Here is a 20,455-nt window from a genome sequence, read left to right as displayed (position 1 = left end):
ATGTCAGCAGCTTTAATTTACTACCAGGTCAAGACCTTGGGAATTGAGAGACTTTGATTGCTTCTCACCTAAGTGAGGTAATCATGTTGTTTCCTTGTACTCTTTGAGTGACTCATTCCAACTAAACATTTGGCTATGGTCAGGGAGGAGTGGACGCTGTACCTAGTATGGGTTACCAGTATCCACACCAGTTGGTGTGCTCAACCTTACACTTCTTTTACCTGAAAACCCCCAGTACTTCCGCTGGATAAATATATAAAGCCGAGCAAGTTATACCTAGGTCTTTGATTCTACTCCCTGCTTGGTGGCATAACCATCAATATCGTATGCATTGCAGATCAGTGGGTATTAAGCACTAAAGTTTAGTGTGAAACGCGTCGGTTTGCACCCCGTTTGCTGTGGCATGTATCCTGTTTTTTTTTATTTTACAATAAAAGCAACAAGTTTTTGGAATGCAGCTGTCTAGAAATCCTTCCTCCCTTTTGCATTAGCCTATGCATTGCCAGCCGTGGCTTTGGATTTGGTGAGGAGATTCTTAATTGGTATCCTTGAGCGGTGATCCTTTCTTTCTATAGGCCTGGTGGCTGAGGCTTCTCTGACTGTTTTGCATTATCTCAATATGTTATTTTGTCTCTATTTATGATATTGTTTGGACATGAACATGCACATGAAGTAGACTGATGGGTGTTGGACACCCAATCGTGGATGTTCAACTAAGTTCTGTCGCAGATCAAGGCTTTTGTCAAATACTATCTGTGACTGTTTTATGTGATACGTCTAATAATCTACTTGGTGCATGAGCCTCAGCTGCAAGTGGTCCCATTATTTGGGAGGGGTTTATTTTATATGCCTACTGTTTTAACTCTGACTATATGCGATTAGCAATATGGCTGTCTTTTTACAGAGACAACGTGTGTGTGCATGGCTTGGGGATCAGTTCTCTGGGCAGGAGCCTGACCGGGGTCCTTTTTTTTTTTTTTTTTTTTTTTTTTTTTTAAATGTACAGTCATGGCCGAAATTGTTGGTGCCCCAGAAATTTTTCAAGAAAATAAAGTATTTCTCACAGAAAAGTATTGCAGGAACACATTTTTTGCTATACACATGTTTATTCCCTTTGTGTGTATTGGAACAACAAAAAAAAGTAAATTGGACATAATGTCACACAACTCCAAAAATGGGCTGGTCAAAATTCTTGGCACCCTTAACTTAATATTTGGTTGCACATCCTTTGGAAAAAATTACTGATCAGTTTCTTCCTATAACCATCAATAAGCTTCTTACACCTCTCACCCGGAATTTTGGACCACTCTTCCTTTGCAAACTGCTCCAGGTCTCCCTTATTAGAAGGGCGCCTTTTCCCAAAAGCAATTTTAAGATCTCTCCACAGGTGTTCAATGGGATTTAGATCTGTACTCATTGCTGTCCACTTTAGAACTCTCCAGCGCTTTGTTGCCATCCATTTCTGGGTGCTTTTTGATGTATGTTTGGGGTCATTGTCCTGCTGGAAGACCCAAGACCTCGGACACAAACCCAGCTTTCTGACACTGGGCTCTACAGTGCGACCCAAAATCCTTTGGTAATTTTTCAGATTTCATGATGCCTTGCACACATTCAAGACACCCAGTGCCAGAGGCAAAAAAACAACCCCTAAACATTATTGAGCCTCCACCATATTTCACTGTAGGTACTGTGTTCTTTTCTTTGTAGGCCTCATTCCATTTTTGGTAAACGGTAGAATGATGTGCTTTACCAGAAAGTAGGGTTGTCCCGATACCACTTTTTTAGGACCGAGTACAAGTACCGATACTTTTTTTTTTCATGTACTCACCAACACCGAATACCGATCCTTTTTTTTATGTCATGTGACAGTTTTCAAATTTAAGAATGTCTCTTACGTTGGTGGTCAGTGGGAAGGATGTCTCTTGCATTGGTGGTCAGTGGGAAGGATGTCTCTTGCATTGGTGGTCAGTGGGAAGAATGTCTCTTGCATTGGTGGTCAGTGGGAAGGATGTCTCTTGCATTGGTGGTCAGTGGGAAGGATGTCACTTGCATTGGTGGTCAGTGGGAAGGATGTCTCTTGCATTGGTGGTCAATGGGAAGGATATCTCTTGCATTGGTGGTCAGTGGGAAGGATGTCTTGCATTGGTGGTCAGTGGGAAGAATGTCCCTTTACAGTCAGATAGCGAAACCATTAGGGAGCAAAATTCCAGGGTGACCACGACCAGCAGAAAGACAAGCAGCAAGCATTGGATCGTAAATCCTAACAAGTGAGGAAGGAGGTCTGCCATGCAATCATGCATGTCGCATCAGGGCACATCGAGGTACTGAGAACTGCTCTGCTCTCCACCCTCCGCCCACTCTCCGCCCGCCGCTCTCTTGTCAATAGAGAAGTATCGGACAGGGCATCGGCAGCATTTGCTCAAGTACAAGTACTCATCAGGGTACTTGGGCACGGCAGGGCACATCAGGGTATGGGGCACATCAGGGTACTGGGCACAGGGTATGGGGCACATCAGGGTACTGGGCACAGGGTATGGGGGCACATCAGGGTACTGGGCACAGGGTATGGGGGCACATCGGGGTACTGGGCACAGGGTATGGGGCACATCAGGGTACTGGGTATGGGGCACATCAGGGTACTGGGTATGGGGCACATCAGGGTACTGGGCACAGGGTATGGGGAACATCAGGGTACTGGGCACAGGGTATGGGGCACGTCGGGGTACTGGGCACAGGGTATGGGGCACGTCGGGGTACTGGGCACAGGGTATGGGGCACGTCGGGGTACTGGGCACAGGGTATGGGGCACGTCGGGGTACTGGGCACAGGGTATGGGGCACGTCGGGGTACTGGGCACAGGGTATGGGGCACGTCGGGGTACTGGGTATGGGGCACGTCGGGGTACTGGGCACAGGGTATGGGGCACGTCGGTACTGGGTATGGGGCACATCGGGGTACTGGGCACAGGGCACGTCGGGGTACTGGGCACAGGGCACGTCGAAGTACTGGGCACAGGGTATGGGGCATGTCGGGGTACTGGGCACAGGGTACGGGGCACATCGGGGTATGGGGCACATCGGGGTATGGGGCACATCGGGGTACGGGGCACAGGGTATGGGGTACATCAGGGTACGGCAGGTCACAGGGTACTGGGCACAGGGTATGGTGCACATTGGGGTACTGGGCACAGCAGGACACAGGGTACTGGGCACGGCAGGGGTACTGGGCACGGCGGGGTACTGGGCAGGGTACTGGGCACATCAGGGCTCACTTTCCTTTCAGTTTCCTTTTAAATGCAGAGTAGCGCAGGAAGCGGCTCACATCTGTAATAAGTCTAGTAATAAGAGGCTGTAATAAGTTTTTGCTGTCCTCTATCATGTTGCGCTATTACCCAGCGGCCCCTCCTCTTCTCTCCTCCATCTCAGATGATGTCGCAAGCATACGAGAGGAGGGGAGGGGCCACCGGGAACAGCGCAACATGAGAGAGGACAGTAAGAACTTATTACAGCCGCTTACATTTTGCCAAAATGTACTTGAGTAAGCCTAAATCCTTCTGGGGAAACGTCTTGTGGACAGATGAGCCCAAGATGGAGCTTTCTGGTAGGGTTGTACCGATACTAGTATCGGTATCGTGAAAAATACATATCAGCCTAAACTGAAAAAAATGTGTTAAAAAAAAAAATTGGGATATTACAGCAAAAAGTTAAAAATATTGTGCTTATTTTCAAACTTATCGCTCTTCTTTTGTTTACAGCACAAGAAATAAAAACCGCAGAAGAGATCAAATACCACCAAAAGAAAGCTCTATTTGCCTCGGTACGATGGAACAGCTGGGCATTCCCAGGATTGAGGGGTTCTCCTTTCCTCCCTTTCCCTGCTTTGTCGCCCTTTCCATTCGTGCCCTAGGGCCCGCTGCGACCGGGGTGTACCTGTGGGGGGACTCCGGGTCCCTGTGGGGGATCGTGGGGTGCCAGGGTCCACTTTCTGTGTGGGGTGGTCTGTCTCCTGGGAAGTCTCTGCACGGCCTTCTCGTCCACATTGCGGGGCTCAGGCGCCATTTTTTGCAGCTCCGAAGCCATTTTTAGTATGCCTGCTTTCTCTATCAAAATTTTCATAGGCGGCTATTTTGTTGAGTTTTGGTGAGTCCCCTGGGTAACCCCCCCCGGTTGGTGCAGCAAGGAGGGTGGACTTGAGTGTTTTTCACTTAGTCTCTGAGGGCTGTCAGTGGGTGAATATGAATATGTCGCTGGACGACATTATTAAGGATGTCACTGGAGGTAAGGGCACACTTCTCCCTCAGTCCTCTAAGGGGAAGGAGCCGTGCCGTAAGCCGGGGCCCTCCTATTCCGCGCAGAAGCGGTATTTTCGTCAGTCTAGGTCAGCCGGCAGATCCTCCCAGTCTGACAAAGCTCCAGCTGGGGGATAGAAGCATCCCTGGGTGCGCAAGCCAGACAAGCCGGCTACCAAGCCTGCTACCGCATGAAGTTTTTCCCTCGCCAGACTCGTGGGCGGGGGGACGGCTTCGCGGGTTTGCAGCTCTGTGGACCTCCCTGCTCACGACCAGTGGGTCTGCGAGGTGGTAACTTCGGGGTACAAGATCGAGTTTCTTTCTTGTCCAACAAACCGTTTCTTCCCCTCCTTCCGGCTCGTCGGGCTGCTTTAATAGGAGCAGTACAAGACTTGCTTAGGTGCAGTAATTTTACCTGTGCCACTGAAGGAAAGGTTTCAGGTATTCTATTCGAATCTGTTTGTGGTCCCAAAGAAGAACGGGGTCCGTCCGATCTTGGACCTCAAGGCCCTCAATGCCTTTGCGAGGGTGTGAAAGTTCAGGATGGAATCCATTCGTTTGGAGGTTGCTGCGCTCCATCCGGGGGACTTTCTGGCATCCCTGGACATCAAGGACGCATACTTGCATGTCCCCATCTGCACCGGGCATCAGAGGCTTCTGCGCTTTGCGATCGGCGAAGACCATTATCAGTTTGTGGCTCTTCCCTTTGGCCTAGCGTCAGCAACAAGAGTGTTCACCAAGGTGCTCGCCCCGATTCTGGCTTTGCTGAGACAGCGAGGCATTGCGGTCACAGGCTACTCAGACGATCTTCTGAGAGCTGCTTCTGGCTCAGAATTGGAGAAGGACGTGTCTATAGCCAGTCGGACCCTCCGGGAATTTGGTTGGGTGCTCAACATTCAGAAGTCGGACTTGGTACCGACTCAGTGTCTGGAGTACCTAGGATTAATCCTGGACTCCTTGGAGGCGAAAGTCTTCCTTCCTTTGGAGAAGTTGCAGACACTCCAGTCGGCGGTGAAATTGTTGGCATTCTGCAAATGGTCGGCTCTCCGTTTTTTGCATGCGAGTTCTGGGCCTCATGGTGGCCTCCTTCGAGGCAGTACCGTATGCCCAATTCCACACTCAAGTCTTCCAGTAGGAGATCCTGTCCAAATGGAATAGATCTCCGTTGTTTCTGTAACGTCGGGTTCAAGTAAGTCACCTGGTCAGGGCTTCCCTGAGTTAGTGGCTGAGATCCCCGGCTCTTCAGTCCGGGAAGTCGTTCCTTCCTATCCATTGGACTGTGATCAAAACGGATGCCAGCCTCACAGGTTGGGGGGGGGTAGTCTGGGGGGTCCAGTCGGCTCAGGGTTGCTGGACTCCGGACGAATCTCGCCTGCCGATGTACTAGAACTTCGAGCGATCAGGCTATGCCTCTCCTCGTGGTTGCCGAGGCTACGGAAGTCCAATCAGGATCAAGTCGGACAACGCTTATGTCAACCATCAGGGGGGAACAAGAAGCTAAACTGTGGCGTCGGAGGTTGCTCACATCCTGCGGTGGGCGGAAAGGAGTGTGCCGGCTCTGTCAGCCATTTACTTTCCGGCGTAGAAAACTGGCAGGCGGACTACTTAAGTTGCCAGATGCTGCATCAGGGGGAATGGTCGTTACGTCCAGAGGTGTTTCAACTCCTTTGCCAGAGGTGGGGCACACCGGACATGGATCTCCTGCCCTCTCGACTCAATGGCCAGGTCCAGAGATCCCTGAGCAGACGCGTTGTCCCCGTGGGATCAGTATCGGCTAATTTATGACTTTCCCCCACTGAGGTTGCTTCCTCGTCTGCTCCGCAGAGTGGACACAGAGTGGATCCCGGTGATTCTAATCGCTCCAGATTGGCCCGGCGTCCCTGGTACGCCGACCTTGTGCGCTTGGTTGCGGATGCACCCTGGCGGCTGCCAATGCGGGAGGACCTTCTGTCTCAGGGTCCCATACTTCATCCTGCTTTACAGTCGCTGGCTTTAACGGCATGGCTATTGAAAGCCAGGTGCTGAGGGCACGGAAGTCATCTTCACGGAAGATCTATCATCGTACTTGGAAGGCCTACATCTCTGTGTGTGGAGATGGAGTGGCGTCCACAGATGTATTCGGTTTCCAGGGTCCTGCTGTTTTTACAGAAACTTGCCTTAACCACTTAACGACAGCCCACTGTATATATACGTCCTATTTTTAAAGCTGAATATCTCGGTAACGGCAGCAGCTGCTGCCAGAACCGGGATATCCACCTTTACAGTGGGCTGCCGTGTAAACGATAACGGCGGTCTCCGCGGCGGATTCGCCGCGAGATCGCCGTTATCGGTGGCGGGAGAGGGGCCCCCCCTCCCGCCGCTTTTCCGCGCCCTCCGCCGCTTACCGGAACCGTCGGTAGCGGCGGAGGAGATCCGATGCTGCCGCCTGGAGAGTGAGGACTTGAGTGAGGGCAAGATGGCCCCCACCCGTCCTCATAGCTCTGCTGGGCGGAAGTGACGTCAAAACGTCAGTCCCGCCCAGCGTCTTAAAGGGACAATTTTTTTGTTATTTTTTTAAATGACAAATTTTTCCTTTTTTTTTTTTTTCTTGCATTGAAGCCTAAATATGAGATCTGGGGTCTTTTTGACCCCAGATCTCATATATAAGAGGACCTGTCATGCTTTTTTCTATTACAAGGGATGTTTACATTCCTTGTAATAGAAATAAAAGTGATCATTTTTTTTTTTTTTATTTCAGTGTAAAAAATAATACAATTAATAAAAAAATTTTAAAGCGCCCCGTCCCGACGAGCTTGCGCGCAGAAGCGAACGCATACGCGAGTAGTGCCGCCATATGAAAACGGTATTCAAACTACACAAGTGAGGTATCGCCGCGATCGTTAGAGCGAGAGCAATAATTATAGCCCTAGAGCTACTCTGTAGCTCAAAAAATGCAACCTATAGAATTTTTTAAATGTCGCCTATCAAGATTTTTAAGAGTAAAAGTTTGACGCCATGCCACGAGCGGGCGCAATTTTAAAGCGTGACATGTTGGGTATCATTTTACTCGGCGTAACATTATCTTTCACAATATAGAAAAAAATTGGGCCAAATTTATTGTTGTCTTATTTTTTAATTCAAAAAAGTAAATTTTTTCCAAAAAAAGTGCGCTTGTAAGACCGCTGCGAAAATACGGTGTGACAAAAAGTATTGCGATGACCGCCATTTTATTCTCTAGGGTGTTAGAAAAAAATATATATATATAATTTTTGGGGGTTTTAAGTAATTTTCTAGCCAAAAAAACTGTTTTAGTATTGTAAATCCCGAATCTGAAAAACAGGCTTGGGGCTTAAGTGGTTAAGCACCATTAAGGGACAGATTTCAGCCTTGGCTGTCTTCTTTCAACGACCCTTGGCGACCCACTCGCTGGTAGGTACTTTTGTGCAGGGGGTTCGACGTGTGCTTCCCCCGATTTAGACCACGCTTCCTCCGTGGGATTTGAATCTGGTGCTCTCAGCTCTTCAGGAGCCTCCTTTTTCTCCTTTTTTCTGAGAAATTCCTCTCGACGCTATCTCGGAAAGTTGCTTTTCTAGTAGCCATTTAATCTGTCAGATGTGTTTCTGAGTTGGTGGCCTTGTCTTGCAAGTCGCCATACTTGGTCCTCCAAGGATAAAGGGGAAGTTTTGGGACTTTAGATGAGAAATATGTGAACATATATCTCCATCCCTGTTTTATGGAGAAAAGAAGAGGGAGTTGGGACTTTGAATGAGGTATGCATGAGAGAACTCAAAGATAAGACAGTGTAATATGGATGCGTTTATTTGTCTAAAACACATAGCGGAGCATGCGATTTCGAATGTAAATATAATCGTAAACATACATGACAGTGCATATATGATGCAAAAACCATAAACATTGTATAACTTATTCCCGCATTATTTAAAAATATAGAATCATTCAATCGTAAAGCGTACCATACCTCATTCAAAGTCCCAACCCCCTCTTCTTTTCTTCACAAGGATAAAGGGTGCTACGCCCGCAGCTTTCATTTCTTCCAAAGGTAGTTTCAGATTTTCACCTGAATGAGGACATTGTACTTCCGTCCTTGTGTCCTTGACCATCGCATCCCAAAGAGGCTGCGCTACATACCTTGGACGTGGTACGTGCTCTGCGGGTGTACCTGTCTGCTACGACTCCGTTCCGGAGGTCGGACTCGCTGTTTGTGGCGGTATCTGGTCCGCAAAAGGGCCTGGCGGTCTCGCCGGCCACCATTTCTCTGGATCAGGCAGACCATCATCCAGGCCTATGCCCTTAAGGGGCGGGCACCTCCTTTTCCTGTCACGGCGCATTCGACCTGGGCAATAGGTGCTTCCTTTTTCTTTTTTTTTTGTAGAGACACTAAAGGAAATGGTGGTTGTTGCAATATTTTATGTCACACTGTATTTGCACAGCAGCCTTTAAAATGCAATTATTTTTGGAAAAAAATACACTTTAATGAATTAAGAAAAAATAAAAATAAACCGTAAAGTTAGTCCAATTTTTTTGTATGATGTAAAAGATGTTATGCCACTAAGCAAAAAAAATTGTGATTCTCATTTTAGCCAGAATTGTGCAGCTCTAATATATATCCTCCTTGGCACACAGAGTCAGTTTTCGAGGCTGAGGGGGGTGCAGAACTGGGCAAACTGCTTTTGCTGGTGGTACCACCAAGTCGTTTGTCTAATGGTGATGGCGCAGTCACCCAATACCCATTCTCCTTAAATGCTGTGGTATAGCATGTATGCCTGGAGTACAGAAGCCACCGCATAGCTCCAAGCCAGACATGGCGGACCCCATGCCATCCTCAGCTACACCTGCTGGCCGCCCTTCATCTGTGAATGCCACATGCTTGCCTGCTACATGTCCTTGTCCAGGTGGTGCAGAAGTGTCATGAAATACCCTGGCTTCTACATTATTTTACAGATTTACATTTTCTTTCCCCATTCCCCTTGACTGTCCCTGTCCTGGTCAAGTAAACACAGCCAGAGACAGGCTTTTTAACTAAAATGCTTACGAGGCCTGCTGGGTGTCAAGGATGTACCACTGACTGGAGGTGGCCCCATTATATTAGCCTTTCCTGCTATGAATGTATCATATTTGAGTGGGCTTTCAGTGCAGGGAGGGAGATATTTGAATGAGAACTCCTAATAAAACATACTGGAATCAGAGAATTACCGGATGCTGATTGCAGATGTCACAAATCAAATCAGTGCATATGTTTTAAGACATAACCAAACACTTTGAGAATATTGGGATTAGACAGACAGTTGCTGTGTACCTGGGGTGGGGGTGTGCAATGTTTTCACTTGTGGTTATAAACTGAAAAAAAATCAAGACACCAATCATCTGGCTGTACATCACTATCACATGCTCTCCCAAATGAAACTATAAGATTCTGTGCTAAAGCTCATTGCCTTGTAACTGTTAACTGTCACTGTTACCATGTAAAGCGGACAACCTACCCACTGGAAGACAGTATTTAAAGCACATCAGTTTGTTTGTATTTTGACGCATGAAATGTGTGATATTATTTTTAACCCTAAATTTTAGTGCTCCCAACCACAATATAATTTTTTTTTTTAGAATAAAAGAATAGACAAGTGTTTAGAATACAGTAGGGATGCTGTTTGGGATCACTACTACAGTAGGTTTGTAGTGAATCTTGCGTGTTCATAGTTTGCAAAGCTGGAAAAATAATGCAGGAATTCACCATAGTAACATGCACTCCCTGGAGCATGGGGAAAAATGGGTACAACCAATCTTTATTGGCCACGCCAGCTATAGCCAGTGGTGCTGATCAGTGTTTTCTGATGGTGTGGAAGTCTCCCCGCTGTCAGAATACAATAAGGCAGCAGGATGATTCCATATCCATATGGAGTGTGTGGATGGAGGAATCGAGTGAACGGAAAAAAAAATCACTCGAGCCAAAAAAGGGGGCTTCTGAATAAGCAAACTTCCTCACTATGAAAGGGTGAGGTCACTGCAACCATATTGACAATGTGCTATAGCTGTGATGGCATAGGGAGTGCTGCTGATAAATTGCATAGGAAAAGATTACTGAAGGTCTTGGAGGCCCTGCAAGGTATGGTAAAGTAGATGCAAACCCTAAAGGGTCACACACACACTGTTTAAATATCGGGCGGTATTGTCCGGTTCCATAGAGACCGGCCAACATTCGGTCTGTGTGTACGACAGCCATTCCAACAGAAGCCAGGCGAACTTCCAACTTTTGTCGAAGGGACATGACTGAAAAGGTCAGCGCTGGTGTTTTCTGGCGGAGGGGCAGTCCCCCTGTCAGAACACAATGGCTCAGCGGGGGAGGTTGCTTTACTAACTTTGAATAGTTGGTACAGGATCTCCTCCCAAGCTCTTCAGTTTCAAAGCTGGGTTGAAGGGGGGGGGGAAAAATGCAATACTGTAGTGTTTACTAGGTTTTGCTGTGTACGAATGGGTTAATCATCGTTTCGATTGCAGTTATTTTTGTTGGGTTTTCTCATTGTGTGTACAGGCCATACAGATCATGTTGATAGTAAAATGCTTCCTTGAGAACTTGGGTGTGGGGAGAGAATTTTTTATTTTACCCGTTTTCTTCCTTACATTCTAATGTTGCTGATGTCCTGCAGCCTCTTTACATTTCCCTGTTCACATGCACAGTTATTTTTCCACAAGGCATATTTCCCAATTAATGCTGGCGTCAAGTTGCAAATAATGGCCCCCTTTCACATTTTCTGCTCATTTCCCTCCACCTGACTACAGAATCCTATTTGTTCTAATTGTGCCTGTTCACACTTGTACGTGCAGATGCTCTACTCCCCATGCTTAAAAAAAAAAAAAATGCATAAGGTATGTGTTTTTTGTCTTCTTCTTTGCATATTTGGCAATTTTTTGATCCCATAGACTTCAATAAGAATGCCTGTAAATGCATAACAAGCTAATTATTTTTATGCCCAAGGAACTCCTCCCCACCCAGCCCAAGAAACAAACTCCAGAAGCTTGGCGCGCACACACATAAATGGCTAATACGCCCAAAAAACATGTAACTGCAGGCCTATAAGGATTGCACTGTAAAAAAAAAAATATATATTCTGTACAGTTTTTAAACGCATACATACTACAGCAATTTTGCTATAGTTTCCCTCAAAACTATAAAAAAAAGTTACAAATGCAGTCAAAAATTAAACATTAGTTGCGATGAAAAATAAACTATATATTTTTCTTTTTTTTACTTTAGGAAGCTGGGAACTGCCGGACAAAAACTAGGAGGCTCTGCTGTTCTTTGCCACATAAAGCATGACCCTATGGATCCAACTAGTTGCTTTACACTGACCTCTGCCAATGTGGGCAAATGCCAAACTGTGCTCTGCAGAAGTGGGAAGCCCCTCAATCTTTCCAAGTGTTACACTGTTGGCTTTGAGGAGGAATTGAAACGGGTTAAACAGCACAAGGCAATTATTACAGAGGTGAGGACCTTTTTTACTTTTGGATCTAACTTGTCTTATACCTAAAACTATCCCTGGACTATATATGTTTAGTGTCCTACTGAACAAAAGCCAGACTTGTAGAATTATTTTTGCATGAATCCTTAACCTTTTGGGAGAAAATTTGTTTTGCATACGTGAAAGCTATTGTTGAGAAAATGTGAGATCCCTGATCAGCTGCTAGACCCCTTTCACACTGGAGACGTTTTTCAGGTGCTTTAGCGCTAAAAATAGCGCCTGTAAAGCGCCTGAAAAACGCCTCATCTGCAATCCCAGTGTGAAAGCCTGAGTGCTTTCACACTGGGGCGCTGCGCTGGCAGGACGTCAAAAGTCCTGCAAGCAGCTTCTTTGAGGCTTGCTTTTAACCCTTTGTCTGCTAGCGGGGGTTAAAAGTGCCTCTAAAACTGTCGTAAAGCACCGCTAAAACTAATGGCGCTTTACCGCCGACGCCCCCATGCTGTCAGTGTGAAAGGGCCAACTGCTATAGTTTGCAGAAGGATGACCTGTTCAAAGCAATTATATTTAATACTTGCAGCAGACTAAGCAGTAAGGATTTTGATGTGCTGATGGACACCTTCGTTTAACTTAAATTGTGTTTGCCAGTTTTCAAAAAATAGCTGGGCTTTCAAAGGATAACTCGTAGTCCGCTTTACCAACAGTATTTTTGGAGATGTGAATGAAACTGGCAGACACAGAAGTCTTTGCATTCCGTAAGCTGAAGCATCTGTTAAATTGTCCCACAGCTTTAGGGTCCTTTCACACCATCAGTTCAGTCACTTTTTCTTTTTGCTTAGAAAAAACTGAATACTGATTCCGGTTTACATCAGTTGGCGCATTCGCAAAAATGCACTGGAACACATGAAAAACATGTTAAAAAAGCACACGCAAAAACATCTGGAGTGTTTTGTGGTGTGAACCGGCCCTCAACATTCTTCATCTTTTTTTTTTTTTTTAAGAAACTTATAGGTGACAAAAGTATAAACAAAAATATTCTTGTCCAAAAACGGACGTAAATGGATGACACATTTACATCATTCAGATCCGTCTAAGCAGAAAAGAACACGGCCATGTTCAGTTTAGAAAAACTGACCTGCATGTAAACTGCTGATTCATTTACCCACCCATAGACCTACAGTGTGGTTCAGTCTGAATATGTCTAAAAAAAAACAGACAGATCCAAACTGAATGCCTGTGTTTAAAGGACCTATGTTCTACATCTAACTGTAGCATTCAGTAAAAAGTTTCTAAAGCAATGGAGGCATTTTAGAAAATTTGTGTACCATATAAAATACACTGAATATTGTAAGGCATGAATGTCAAAATAACGCAGTTATTAATTATTCCCCCTCAATGCTACTTTAAAAGATTGCATAAGTATGTAGCATTGTCTGTCATTTATTTTCTTAGCATGTGGTGTAGCACACAGCTGATATTTGTGTGTTCTAAAATAGGAAGGTTTTGATAAGATGTAAATTAAATGTCAAAGCTGTAGGGATTTGTAGATCAGAGCTAGAATGCAAGGCATTCAACACTTATTGGAATGATGTGACGATGCTCATCCTGTGCTCATGTCCCAGCATCACAAACGGCTCTCATTTATCCTATCCTTTTTTTTTTTTTGTGATGTTTTTCTTCCTCTTCTTGTCGCTGCCCCCCCCTTATCCCGCTCAAAAAGTAATTGGAGCATAAATAACTCTGAGCTGCAGCTGGCTGAATAAAGCTGCCTTTTTAAAATGGCATCCAGAACTTTTACTTCAGTGCTAGCTTTTAACCTACAGTATACAATGCCTGACAGAGTATGCTTTGCCACAAGATAATAGGGCCTCCATGACGTAAAGTATCTTAAAGTGGTATTAAACTCTTTACTACCACTTTTATCTACAGGGTAGCCTATAAGGCTTACCTGTAGGTATAAAGAATATCTCCTAAACCTGTATGGTTTAGGAGATGTTCCCCTCGCAATGCGCCGCTGATTGCAGCGGCGCATGCGCAGCGGGGATCCTCGGCTAAAGGCCCGGCTGCCGCCAGACCTTGCAGGAATGAAGTCTCCCACACGCATTCGCGGGAGTGACGCCATCGCCGCTCCAGCCAATCACAGCGCTGGAGCGGCGATACCCTGAAAACACGCCGAGGCAAGATGACATCTCGGCGTGGACCAGGTAAGTTCTGCACACCTCGTTCCAAGGTAAGTATTTCATAATGAGCTAGTATGCGGTACTAGTACTAGCTCATTATGCCTTTTGCCTTTCTGATGTAAAAAAAATAAAAATCGTGGCGGGTATACAACCGCTTTAAGGGGAAACCCATATTGACCATAATAACCAATCAGATTGTTACGTGATTTTTGCTGTAGCCGGCACAGTTGCAGCCAAGTGTGCAGCTTGCTACAAGAGCAGATATATCAGAGAGATTGACTGAAAACAAAGTGTAACTTCTTCGCTACCAGTCAGTGTAAGATATTATAAACATAAAAGTGATAACTTACAGTTGTGCTCATAAGTTTACATACCCTGGCAGAATTTGATTTCTTGGCCATTTTTCAGAGAATATGAATAACACAGAAAACATTTTTCACTCATGGTTAGTGTTTTGGCAAATTACCCTTATCAAAAGTTTACATACCCTGGTGATTTTGGCATAACATGCACACACGTTGACACAAAGGGGGTTGAATGGTTATTAAAGGTAAGTGGGTGGCTCATGTCCCATGATGTGTGAAAATCAATGATTTCCTATGAGAGCCGTCTTAACTGGTCCGACACAAGTCGGTCCGACTTTGAAAATGCTCCCTGTACTACTTTGGTCCTACATTGATCCTACTTTAGCCCTTTGAATATCATTGAAGTCAGACCAAAGTAGGAGCCTTGTCCTTACCATCCGACTTTTGACATCCGACATGTGATTACAGCAGCAGTAAAAGGAATTTATCTCACTCTGGGATTGTTTTGATTGGTCAAAGAAAGTCAGAATATCACAAAGTCGGATCAAAGTAGTATCCTGTTCATGAAAGTCGGATGGATGTAGGACCAATGTCGCAGAGAAAAGTAGGATGAAAGTCATACTGCTGTCGTGTAGTATAGTCTGAACGCAGCCTAAAAGGACAATGAGTTTCTGGACTCCTGACAGACCCTTGCATCTTTCATCCAGTGCTGCACTGACATTTCCGGATTCTGAGTCATGGGGAAAGCAAAAGAATTGTCAAAGGATCTGCAGGAAAAGGTAGTTTAACTGTATAAAACAGAAAAGGGATATAAAAAGATATCCAAGGAATGCCAATCAGCCGTGTTTAAACTCTAATCAAGAAGTGGAAAATTAGTGGTCCTGTTGAAACCAAACCATGGTCAGGTAGACCAACTAAAATTTTTGAGATGCAAAGAAATACCCACACATAACTGTGGTGTGGCTGTTTCAACAGGCACAAAAAGGAGGCCCTTGAAAGATGGGCTGCATGGTTAAGTCGCCAGAAGAAAGCAATTACTACGCAAATGCCACAAAGTATCCTGCTTACAATACACCAAATGGCCCAAAGACAAGCCTCAAACCTTGTGGCACAAAGTCATTTGGAGTGATGAGACCAAAATTTGTTTTTTTGGCCACAAGCATAAACGCTACATTTGCAGAGGAGTCAACACTGCCTATGATGAAAGGTACACCATTTCTACTGTGAAAGATGAATGCAGTATGTTATCAAAATATACTGGAGGAACATTTTGCATTCATCAGCCTGGAAAAGCTGCACATGGTACGTACTTGGACATTTCTACATGACAAGACAATGATCCAAAACACAAGGCCAAGTCGACCTGTCATTGGCTACAGCAGAATAAAGTGAATGTTCTGGAGTGGCCATCTCAGTCTCCTGACCTCCATATCATTCAGCCACTCTGGGGAGATCTCAGATGTTCAGTTCATGCAAGACAGCCCAAGAATTTACAGGAACTGGAGGCTTTTTTCCAAGAGGAATGGGCAGCTCTACCATCTGAGAAGATAGAGCCTTATCCACAAATACTACAAGCTGCCATTGATGTTAAAGGGGGTAGTACACCGTATTAAGAACTGGGGTATGTAAACTTTTTTTGATCAGGGTCATTTGGGTAGTTTCTGTTGTCATTATGATTTTAAAAAGGGTAAACACGGTTGATGATAAATGACTTCTGCCAAACACTAAGCATGAGTGCAAGAACAAGAAAGAAATCATCAATTCTGCCAGGGTATGTAAACTTATGAGCACAACTGTATATCCAGCTGCTGCCAACACCAAATGTGTTTCCACAACTAAAACTGATAAAAACCAAAAAAATGTGCTGCACTGGTGTCTGAATGCCAAATGGCGCTACAGTCTGTGCAAGGTGCATATATTGTGTGAATACAGTATAATATACCAAAACAATAAAACATTCCACAATTATCTAATTATAAAGAAAAACTATTGCTTCTACATGCAATGCCTAATACTGTGTAAAAAGAAAATGCAAGATATGTCGATATACAGTGTGTGTGTGTGTGTGTGTGTGTGTGTGTGTGTGTGTGTGTGTATTCTATTATTATTATTATAATACAGGATTTATATAGTGCCCACAGCTTGCACAGCACTTAACAAAATGAAGGCAGACATTGCAGTTGCATTACAATTTTGTAAAAGAGGAATATGAGAACCCTGCTTGTTGGCGCTTACAATCTAGTAGGGAGGGTCAATTGATAAAGTAATAGCTGTGGGGGATGAGCTGATGGAGAAAGTAAAACAGTATATTAGTTAGCAGGATGAGCTTCTTTAAAGAGAAGGGTTTTCAAGGATCGTCTAAAGATGGATAGATTAGGGGACAGATTAGTCGGACACATTGGGGTAGGGAGTTTCAAATGATGGGAGAAGCTCTGGAGAAATCCTGTAAGAGCATGGGAGGAGGTGACGAGGGAGCTAGAGAGCAGGAGGTTTTGGGTGGACCGACGAGAGCGGCTTGGTTAATATTTAGAGAAATAGGTTAGTGATGTATCCTGGGGCAGAGTTGTGGATGGCTTTGTAAATTGTTTTGAATTGTATTCGTTGGGTGAGTGGAAGCCAGTGCAGGGATTGGCAGAGAGGGGTGGAGGGGACTGAACGGTTAGTAAAGTGGATGAGTCTTGCCGCAGCATTCATTATGGACTGAAGGGGGGATAGTGTATGTAAAGGTAATCCAATGAGGAGTGAGTTGCAGTAGTTAAGGCGAGAGATGACCTGGGAGTAAATTAGAAGCTTGGTGGTGTCATTTGTAAAAAGGGGCATATTCTAGAGATGTTGCAGGGGCCAAGGCGGCATGGTTTGGACAGGGATTGGATGTGGGGCTGAAAGGACAGTTCAGAGTCTAGGGTTACCCCTAGCACCTTGGCATGTGGGGAAGGACTGATGGTTGTGCCAATGATCTTAACAGAGAAGTCAGGGGAAGGGGCACGTGGGGGAGGAAATATGAGCATGCAAATTTACAGTCATGGCTTGAAGGGGTTATACTGGGATGATGTGCGGGCAGTTGGCTCTTTATGGGCGCTGGTGAGGCTGCATTTGGTGGGCGCTGGTGAGGCTGCATTTGGTGGGCGCTGGTGAGGCTGCATTTGGTGGGCGCTGGTGAGGCTGCATTTGGTGGGCGCTGGTGAGGCTGCATTTGATGGATGCTTCATTAAAAAGGTAGGTTATACATGGGCAGGCCAGGGGGGGTGGCGCCAAAATTATGTTTCGCCTAGGGTTTCAAAAATCCTTGCAACAGCCCTGCTGACAGTCACCACTCTCTGCTCAGAGTGGAGGGGAAAACTGAGCAATCAGTGTTTGATCACTCGGTTGTCAGTGCAGCGGTGTCAGGGGAACAGATGCAGCATCAGATCAATGCTGCATCCACCTGGGTGAGTATAAACTTTTTTGTTTTTTAAAACCCTATACTTCTCTTATTATTCTGTTCAATGTATTATGCTTTGTATATTTATTCGTTAATTTTAAATAAAATAAACTGTTTTCTTGCAGGATGGTAAAGTAAACGGAGTGACAGACTGTACACGTATTTTGGGATACACCTTCCTCCATCCGAGTGTTACTCCAAGGCCTTATGTTCAGTCAGTTTCTCTAACACCTCAAGATGAATTCTTCATTCTTGGAAGCAAGGGATTATGGGATAGCATCTCAGAGGAAGAAGCTGTTGAGACAATCAGAAATGTGCCAGATGCTCTGGCTGCCTCCAAGAAGTTATGCAGTTTAGCACAGAGTTATGGCTGCAGCGGGAGCATATGTGCAGTAGTTGTGCAGCTGAATGTTGCAGAAGATTGCGTCTGCTGCTGTGAACTGAATGGTGGCATTCCACCACCCAGCCCAGGGATCTTCACACCTTCTGTCAATGTTATTAAGGACCGTGTCCAAGACAGCTTAGGCATGCCATCTTCTAGCAGTGGGCTAGCTTCCGAAATCAGCAGTGAGATATCGACCTCTGAGATGAGCAGTGAAGTTGGGTCCACAGCCTCTGATGAACCCACAGCAGTTTCCCTTCATGAGAATGGAGTTGGTCCTGCAGGATGCCCGAGCGAACAGCGCTGTACGTTGCATCCTGTATGCCTGTCTAGCTCTTTTCAACGACAACTATCCAGTGCCACTTTCTCCAGTGCCTTTTCAGACAATGGTCTTGACAGTGAGGATGAGGAACCTATTGAAGGCGTTTTTTCCAATGGAAGCCGCGTTGAAGTAGAAGTGGACATTCATTGCTCGCGATTTAGAAATGGTGGGCAACCTGCACCTACCTGCACTGTCTTAGAGCCCACTGATGAGGGCATTGTTGTAAGCGCCAATGAGGATGACCTGGGAGGCTTAGTCAGGAGACAAGACTTTTCTTCCAACACTCTTGGTCGTCAGAGGAGATGCAATGGTTCTGTGGCACCATCAGAGAGAAGTCATAACTTAATTGAGATTGCTGCAGATGCACCTTTCCGAAAAACAGGAGGTTATTTTGCAGCACCAGCACAGCCAGATCCTGATGATCAGTTTATTATACCTCCTGAACTTGAAGAGGAAGTAAAGGAGATTATGAAGCAACATCAGGAGCAGCAGCAACAGCTGCAACTTCAGCAGCATAGACAGTATCAAATGGACCAGTTACCAGACTGCTATGATACACCACTATGACACTTTCATTCCTGAGTGACTCCATTTTAACTGAAATTTTGAGCTTCCTCCACTCTTCCATTTATGAGGATGGCAAATTTTAGGTACTTTTTTTCTTTCAGCATCTGCTCATCATCCATTTTAAATAATGTAATCTTCCAATTTTCCACTTCTTTCCTGTACTACTTCCATTACTTGCACCTTTTTTTTTTTTTTTTTTTTTAACTAACCACCAGCTTTCTTCTACAGATGCTTTAACAACCAACTTTTAATCACTGTTTTCCGTAACATATCATGTTTAAGGAAATTAAAGTTTGAAGAAAGGTTTTGATGAAAAAAGTTTAATATATTACAGAGATACAAATAATACAGATTTGTAATATTTTTTAAGAAACAGAAATAGTTTTGTTTAATTTTTGAAGTGCAACAGTGTCTGGCAAAGCTAAAGACTTGTAACCTAAAAACTCCTTGTGGAAGTGAGGACACAAACTTCTGTGTAGAGATGGACCATGGGAAGTGCTAGATATTTGTAGAACAATATGACTTAACTCTTAGGAGTTGCTTACTCTTTCCAGTGACTTAAAAATCACGGAGTTTCACTAATTTTCTCTGAGAGAACTGTTGATTAGGACATTTTGGCTCTTTTGCTGCTGGCAGGAACTGTCCGGTTACCTCAGGCATTTCCTTCCAGCAATTTAAGGGTTAATGTATATAGCTTATGTATTGTATAGTGTTCATTATGATATACTCTGTGGTGCTGCAGCTATCAGAAGGATTTTCTGTGCTGGAGATCCATGGCAAGAGTATCTTTCGCAACCAATGTGAGCATTGCTGGGTAAATTTAATATATTTTTTAGCTTTGTGAAGGCACAAACCGTATCAAAAGGGTAAAATCGAAGGGTTTATTTTTTTGTTTATACAGCAATCGAGTCACAGCTGATATGAATGGCTGTGGTGAAAAATTAGATTTTTCTTGAAAAATGAAAGAAAAAAAAAAATATTAAATGGAGCATTATCTGCTGGACCATGTTCCCCCAACCTCGCCCCCCCCCTTTTTTTCCCCTCTCCTGAATGTGTTCTGTATTGCTGCCACCACAATCTAGCATGATTGTACAAAGCTCATTTAGATTCAACCTACCCGGAGTTATATCAATGCAGAATGCACAGATGAAAGTGTTGTCATTTTGGTATAATAAACATCAAACTTTACAAGTAACGCAAAGCTTCCTGTCATTTCTACAAGAGCACAATGTGGACTGTTTTCATACTGAAGTTGATTTTAATCATACGCCCTTGGGAAATAAGTTGACCTTTATTACTTGAGTATCTGAGCTGAAATGGCATTAACTAGAGTAATTTCTGAGCCTCCTGTTCCGAGCAATTATTAAACATACTCAAGGACTTGTATGAGGCAGTGCAAGAAGCATAGATTATTAACCCTGCTTGCATGCGGCATCACTGGACTGGGCTTTTGTCCCATGGGGCCGCATATATGTGTATCTGTCTTCGTGCTGGGAGCTCACACGCTCCCAGCACAGACACCACAATCTCACCGGAAAC

General features: G+C 44.8%; 1 protein-coding gene across 2 annotated transcripts in view; it reads left to right on the top strand.

Moving 5' to 3' along the window:
* The window catches only part of PHLPP1 (PH domain and leucine rich repeat protein phosphatase 1), a 190,022-nt gene extending 169,911 nt beyond the window's left edge, over positions 1–20,111 (top strand). For both annotated transcript variants that reach the window (XM_040353600.1, XM_040353599.1), the window contains 2 exons: positions 11,538–11,766; positions 17,771–20,111. In XM_040353600.1, coding sequence (XP_040209534.1) covers positions 11,538–11,766; positions 17,771–18,916 — 1,375 coding nt within the window. In that variant the 3' untranslated portion in view covers positions 18,917–20,111. The remainder of the gene's footprint in view (positions 1–11,537; positions 11,767–17,770) is intronic.
* The last annotated feature ends 344 nt before the right edge of the window (positions 20,112–20,455 follow it).

This window comes from Rana temporaria, chromosome 5 (genome assembly GCF_905171775.1).
Source record: "Rana temporaria chromosome 5, aRanTem1.1, whole genome shotgun sequence".
Taxonomy (NCBI): Eukaryota; Metazoa; Chordata; class Amphibia; order Anura; family Ranidae; genus Rana; species Rana temporaria.
Note: the sequence above shows the minus strand (reverse complement) of the source record. Positions and strands in the feature narration are given on the sequence as shown.